This window comes from Enoplosus armatus, chromosome 8 (assembly GCF_043641665.1).
Source record: "Enoplosus armatus isolate fEnoArm2 chromosome 8, fEnoArm2.hap1, whole genome shotgun sequence".
Lineage (NCBI taxonomy): Eukaryota > Metazoa > Chordata > Actinopteri > Centrarchiformes > Enoplosidae > Enoplosus > Enoplosus armatus.
In genome coordinates, this window is record NC_092187.1 from 25,223,510 (window position 1) to 25,230,157 (window position 6,648).

A 6,648-nucleotide genomic window follows, 5' to 3' on the forward strand; every position below is an offset into this window, starting at 1 on the left:
AGGAGGCCTCATAGCTGTAGCAGTTTGGGGGTGTCGGTTAATGACGGCCCCTCCTCATGTTGAGGTGGATCCACTGTTTTATTTTCAGGTCAATACGATGTTTCTGTTTCTCTGTAGGAAGTAACTCGTCGGTGAAGATGTCGGAGCGAACAAGCAGCAGTCGGGACAAGGAGAGAGAGCGAGACAAGGAGAAGGGCGGGAGTGAAGGAGGAGCGGCAGCAGCAGCGGCAGCAGCAGGTGGAGGAGGAGGAGGAGGAGGGAAGGAGGCGGAGAAGAGGAAGAGGAGTCGAGCGGCCGAGAAACTGCTGTCGTCTTCCAACCCGGCGAGTCCGGGAGGAGCCAAGAGGAGACGCACCTGAGAGGTGGACAGAGAGAGAGAGACATAGTGTGTGTGTGGAGGAGAGAGAGAGGAGGAGCGAGGGAGACGACTGCAGTGAAAATGACAGAAAAAGAAGAGAAGAAGAAGCTGCCGTCACAGGAATCAAACCTGCGATCTTTGAGTCACATGACGTCGGTCTGATCGCCGCGCTGCAAACAGGAAACGGCTGGATGAAGTCCAGTCTTCATCATGTGACCACAGAGGGAGGAAGTGACACGTCTGAAGGCATCACTGCTGCTGCAGCCTGTTAGGACTCAACATGATCCTCAACACAATGTCTTTCACCTTTTTGTTGTCTTTTTATTATTTTGTGGGTGTCATTTTCACTGAGGGTGGCGGGGGCGTGTCCCTCCCCACGTTTTACAATCATACCTTTCTATCAGAGTGCAGTTTGTCGTCACACTCCTGTAACTCTGTCCGACTCCTGATGGACAGTTTAAGGAGAAGGATAAAAATCGATGCAGCTTTAGCCCCCCCGCATTCTTCCTTCTCGCCAAAACCTGGTGCCTACGTTACCCACAATGCATCTCGACTGCCAACAATTCGCTCAGAGATTTGCGTGTGTTTATGCTAGTAGCGGCTAATGTATCCTGGAGCCTCTAGCCTGCAGCAGCTACAGATCTCTGGTCAGATCACTTCTTTCTGACTTCACACCAACAGATTGTTTTCATTTCTTCAGCTGACGCTGACTCAAGCTCAAGCTCACTTACTTACGCAGCTCCCTCTGACACACTGAAGGCTTCGTACTACTTTTAAACACATGCAGTACAACTCCCCAACACCTGGAAACACACTGAGGTGTAAATGAATTCAGTTTTTTCTTTGCCCTGGGTTTTGCCTCTCCGGCTGCATACGGGCTACAGTGTCTCTCTGGTTGATGCAGCCTGAGAGGAAACCTGCAGGCAAGACTTAGGGTTGAAACAAGTCTTTCCACCACCTGTGCATGTAAAAGAAATCATTAAATCTCTGTTTTTATTTACAGGTGATATTCTCCTATAAACATGCTAGAGTTAGAGATGAAGCCAAGATGTCTTTGTATTAAAGGTGCAAATTCAACATGAGTATAAAGTATCAGGTCTCTATCAAGGAAACCAAACATCATTTTAAGTAGGGTTAGAGCGTTAATAGTGCTTTTTTTATTCTTTTATTTTTTATATAACATCAAGTGTGAACCTGCAGCCGGAGGTCAGGTTTGATTGAGACTAGAGACGAGACTCGGTTCATGTAAAAGTCTGACCAGCTGACAGAGAGAGATTTAAAATCAGCCCCCAGAAACATGAAGTCTGGTGAAGGTTGTTCGAGTCAGCAGCTCAGTGAAGGTCTCAGATGTGAAGGTTTTTTATCATCTGACTGTTAAATATGATGCAATAAATCTCAGCTTTCATGTTGTTTGGGGTGTAATGACATTTTGTAAGATTATTCATGTGAGTGTTTTTCTTTCTGTCCTTTGGTTTTATTTCGTGCAGTCTGACGCCGTCAGTGTCAGTAGCTTGAGAGTACTCGATATATATTTAGTGTTTCAGTCTGTAGAGTCTCAAACGGGGAAGTGACACACTGAACATGTTGTCAGCTGATTGGTTTCATCTCTGGACCATGAAAATAAAATGCTCCCTTTAACTTTTCAATGACATGTTAATTTATTGATGTATGATGAGCTGATCAGCTGTTTGTGTCATTAAAGATGAACTCAGATCAGTGACGTCTCCTCTTCTTATTCTTCAACAGGCAGTGCTGGAAAGTAACCGAGTACTCAAGTACACTCAAGTTACCTGTACTTGACTTTAGTACTTCCATGTTATGCTACTTTCTGCACCCCATTTATCTGACAAGTAGTTTTCAGATTAAGACAAAACGTACGATCATTTAAAACGATTTGTAGAGATCAACTGTCCAGCAGTCTGTATAAAGTAGTTCTCTCCACTTGACCCAACTACCACATTAAAATGTTGTTTACACATGAATGCATCAATATTTACACCACAAGACTTTTCACTTTTTCCATAAGTACAGGATTTGAGTTCTTCTTCCACCACAAACAACAGGACACATCACAGGACTCTGAGCCGTTCAGGAGGATAAAATAATGTTTAAAAAGTCAATATAGTCAATATAATAAACTACAAAAATGTCAGAGGAGTAAAAGAAAATACAACTGCAGAGGAAACAGGTACATGATGCAATAAAGAAATAAAAACAGACACTGCAGATTGTTTTCTCAGTTTATTCTGTATATTCAGTAAAAAAGTGAAACTATTATTATTATTATTATTAAATATTATTGTTAGATTGGATTTTAGCTGCTACTTTAGACCTCCGATTAGTTTTTATTGTTTTTCATCTTAAGAAATGAAATTAATATGAACACAAACAAATCTCTGCTCCTGGACAAAAAGCTTTAAATGACTTGTAAATGTGTCCTTGTGTCCTCATATAGTTATAGATATATAGATAGTTTATGTTAGTTTAGGGTTTCCTGATTGGCTCAGTTATTGATCACATTAGAGTGAGAAAGTAAGATGAAATACATCATATAATTTTGTGGTCTGTCTCTGTCCGTTGTCCACTTTTACTGAAAGCAAACTGTCTTCACTGTGCTGCTGAGGCTGCAGTGTGTCCGTGTGGCCACAGGGGGGCGCTGTCCTCCTGCTGTGGGACGAACCCACTGCTGAGCCGCTCAGTCGGTTTAACATCAGCACCAGAAAAATAACCAGACATTTTATTCTGACTTTGGGCCCATGTATTTTATTTATTTCACAAAAGGACAAAAGTAAAGTTTTCTCTGTCAGACCTCTTAAAGTGAAGCATGGGGGCTGCGCAGTTCAGCAGCTCACGAAATAACAAAGCAAATTACAGGCAGAAATGATGGAAACGTGAAGTGGGACACTTGAGATGTGACCTGATCTGTATGTGTCTGTCAGGTAAAGGTCAGTCTATGAACAAACACATGGTTATAAAAGGCTGAAAACTGCAGGAGTCCAGCTTTCATCTGTTTGTTCGCCTTTTTGATGTCAAGTCAGTTTTATTTTTAAGTCTATAAATCACAGTTTGCCTCAAGGGGCTTTGATGTTGTCTTTTATTCTTCCTTAGAAAGGCCGAGAAGCCTTTTTATCTGCTTTTTTTATTGCCATTTAATGTAAAAGGATTTAAATTAATAGATTATATTGTTTGGTTTCAGTTATATTTAAGAAGCTCTTTGAAATTAAAATCTGAATGTTTTATGTGCCTCTTATTAATGTGCGGACTGCTGTTTCAGTATTACAGTGAAAATAAAGCTGTCGTCTGTTATTGTGTCGATGAGAAGTGAATGATCGTGTTTGTTCAGTTTCATTTAGAGTCATAAAGATGAGAAAACAAAAGAAGAGCAGTGGAGACAGAAGGAGGAAGGAAGAGAGGAGACTGAGAGAAGGTGGAGATGAAGAGATGGTCGGTGCGGAGGATACAGAGGGAGGAAGAGGAGGAAGGAGAATGAAAATATTATGAGTTAACATAGCTTCATACATGATGGTTAGATAGTTTGATAAATAATTGCATTATAATAGAAACGACAAGCCTCCTTTTTGAAAATAGCATGTGGTATAAAATACTGCATTTTTCATCTTAGCTGCCACATGATCACACTGTATTATCATTAGAGCTGCACGTACCATTTACTGTTTTAAATCATCTATTAATCTACCAATTGTTTTATCGATTGATTAATCATTTCAAATGTCAGCAAATTGTGTAAAATGCCCGTCACAAGTTCTTTGAGAGTCAGCGGTGATGTTTTCAAATGTCTTGTTTTGTCAGTAAAATATATTCAGTTTACAGTGGGTGACAAAACCAGAAGAAATATATGAAAAAAAAGCCATTTTTACTTTTAAAAGAAGATGATGTAATTATCAAAATGGTAACTGATGAATCTGTTGCAGCTGATTATTATCTGTCGCCATCTCTTCCCGGAGTGGTGAAACAGCGCCCCCCTCGCTTCTACATGCTGGTGAACGGCGGTCCGTGTATGTGGTGAAACCAGGATATTACACTCTGACGGCGGAGGCAGAAGCAGACGCCAGGTGAAGTTAACAACCTTTGATTAGGTATCAATAAAATGAGACGTGTCACTGTCAAAACAATCGCCCTCAAATCAAATCAACCGTAGAAAGTTAACAACTGTCGTTAAAATGAGCTGCTTTTGGTTTGTTAGCTACTTTTACAGAGTTGCTAATGAGTTAGTTTAGCTAGCAGGCTGGAGGTTAGAGGTCTGTCAACAACAGCTACAGGGGGACATGATGGACCTCCATGACGCAGAGAAAAAGAGCTTCAAATGATGTGAGTAAGAACACCCTGTCTGTCTGCCTACCTGTCTGTCTGCCTGCCTGCCTGTCTGTGTATTTAACTGTTAGCTTAGTTGTAGCTGATGTTCTGCAGGTTGTGTCTGTGGTGCTGTAGCTGCTGTCATCAGTGGTGTACATTTACTAAAGTACTGTACCTAAGTATTCTGTATTATTAAGTATTTTGATGTACTTTACTTGAGTATACCCATTTTATGCTACTCCACTACATTAATCTGATAACTCCGGTTACTTTGCAGATTCATCTTGATAATACAGAATATAATCAACAGATACATTATGATGTAATATTGCAGGTTAAGATAAAACTTTATTGATACCTGTAAATTCACAAGCTATCCAGAAGTATATTAAGTCATTCAATGTTTACCTGCTGCAACACTTAACAACAACTTAAAAAACAACAAACAACATCAAATGAACACGTCAATGCATCAATAATTATAATCCAAGAATATGAGATATATATTATTCTGAAATTAGAGTACTTTTACTTTTGGTACTCTGAGTATATTTTGATGGAGGATAAAGTAAATGAGGAAAGAAGGAACAAGGAAAGGAGACGAGGACATGGAAAAGAGAAAATAAATGACCCGAGGAGCAAGGAAAGGAGACGAGGAGGAAGTAAGGAAGGAAAGAAGGAAGAATGACCTAATGAGGAACAAGCAAAGGAGACGTGAAAGGATGAGAGAAGGCAGGGAAGAAAGTGAGGAAAAAGGAAGTAAGGAAGGAGTGCAGAAGTGACGGCTGTCGGGTGGAGAAGCTTAGCAGGACGAGTGTCAATCCAGCCTGAGAGAGCTGTCAGCCTGACTGAGAGGAAACCCAGCGGACGAGTGTGAGAACGAAGCACAGATCTGCTGCTGCTGCTGCTGCTCATGAATATTCATGAACGGCCGAGTTCCCAGAGCTGTGTGTGTGTGTGTGTGTGTGTGTGTGTGTGTGTGTGTGTGTGTGTGTGTGTGTGTGTGAGAGAACTTACCTTTCCAACAGGGGACATTTTTTAGGTCCACTGTAGTTCTGCTTGTGGTGAATTTAATTTAATTTAATTTAATTTCAGCCAAGTGGGGGGCCAGCTGGTGTGCTGATTATTAGTCATTTGGTTGTTGGTGCAGAAACACTTTTACTGTACACTGACAGGAGTCTCCTGTTAGCTGCTACACCCTCTTAGATAACACGGAGTGCTTTAAGACAGAAGATCAAATCGGCAATGAGAAATGAAAAGTCCTTATTAGTGAAAGAATTATTCAGGATATTTAATCTGACTTGGATATTGGCATGAATGAGTTTAAAATGAATGCCCTAAAGATGGATTCGGGGAAAGGCTTCTCTCCGGACTAAAGGATGTAAGTTATCAAGATAAGTTAATTACAAAATTAGATGTAATCCACAAGATAAAGGAAGTTCTATTTAAAATGAATACATGTATAGGCAGTAATAATGACATATGATAACAAAATGGGAATACTCCTAAATAATGAATAAGGTCACTGGTGTGATATAATTTTAGAATAGAATTTTGAAAAATAATCTTCACATGATTTTAAAATCCAGATACATAAAGTGCTTATTTTTCTGATACTGAAGTTCTTGATAAGATACGAGTGCATGTAGCCAAGTAACCAATGATTTACAGGTAAAACATTACTAAATTAATTTTTGAGTATTTGTGTCTCAGGGAGATGTTTAAATATTAAAAACAATATAGTTAAAATATACATGTTTTAAAGTAATTAAAAAAGTCTATGTACTCGTTCATGTCACCCTTTTCAGTGTGTGTGTTCACCACAGACAGTTGTATTGCAGACGATGGAGGTCCTTTTATATATATATATATATATATATATATCTATTGATCGATACCTTTAAAGTATTTTTGCACTTATATTATGGAAAAATTGAATGTTTGTTTTTTTTCCCCTCAAAATAACTAGATAAAGT

The 6,648-nt window shown here is 39.6% G+C and overlaps 1 protein-coding gene across 1 annotated transcript in view; it reads left to right on the forward strand.

Moving 5' to 3' along the window:
* Positions 1-2,074, forward strand: part of mrgbp (MRG/MORF4L binding protein) — a 5,982-nt gene extending 3,908 nt beyond the window's left edge. Inside the window, exon 5 of the mRNA XM_070910586.1 lies at positions 118-2,074. Coding sequence (XP_070766687.1) covers positions 118-359 — 242 coding nt within the window. The 3' untranslated portion in view covers positions 360-2,074. The remainder of the gene's footprint in view (positions 1-117) is intronic.
* The last annotated feature ends 4,574 nt before the right edge of the window (positions 2,075-6,648 follow it).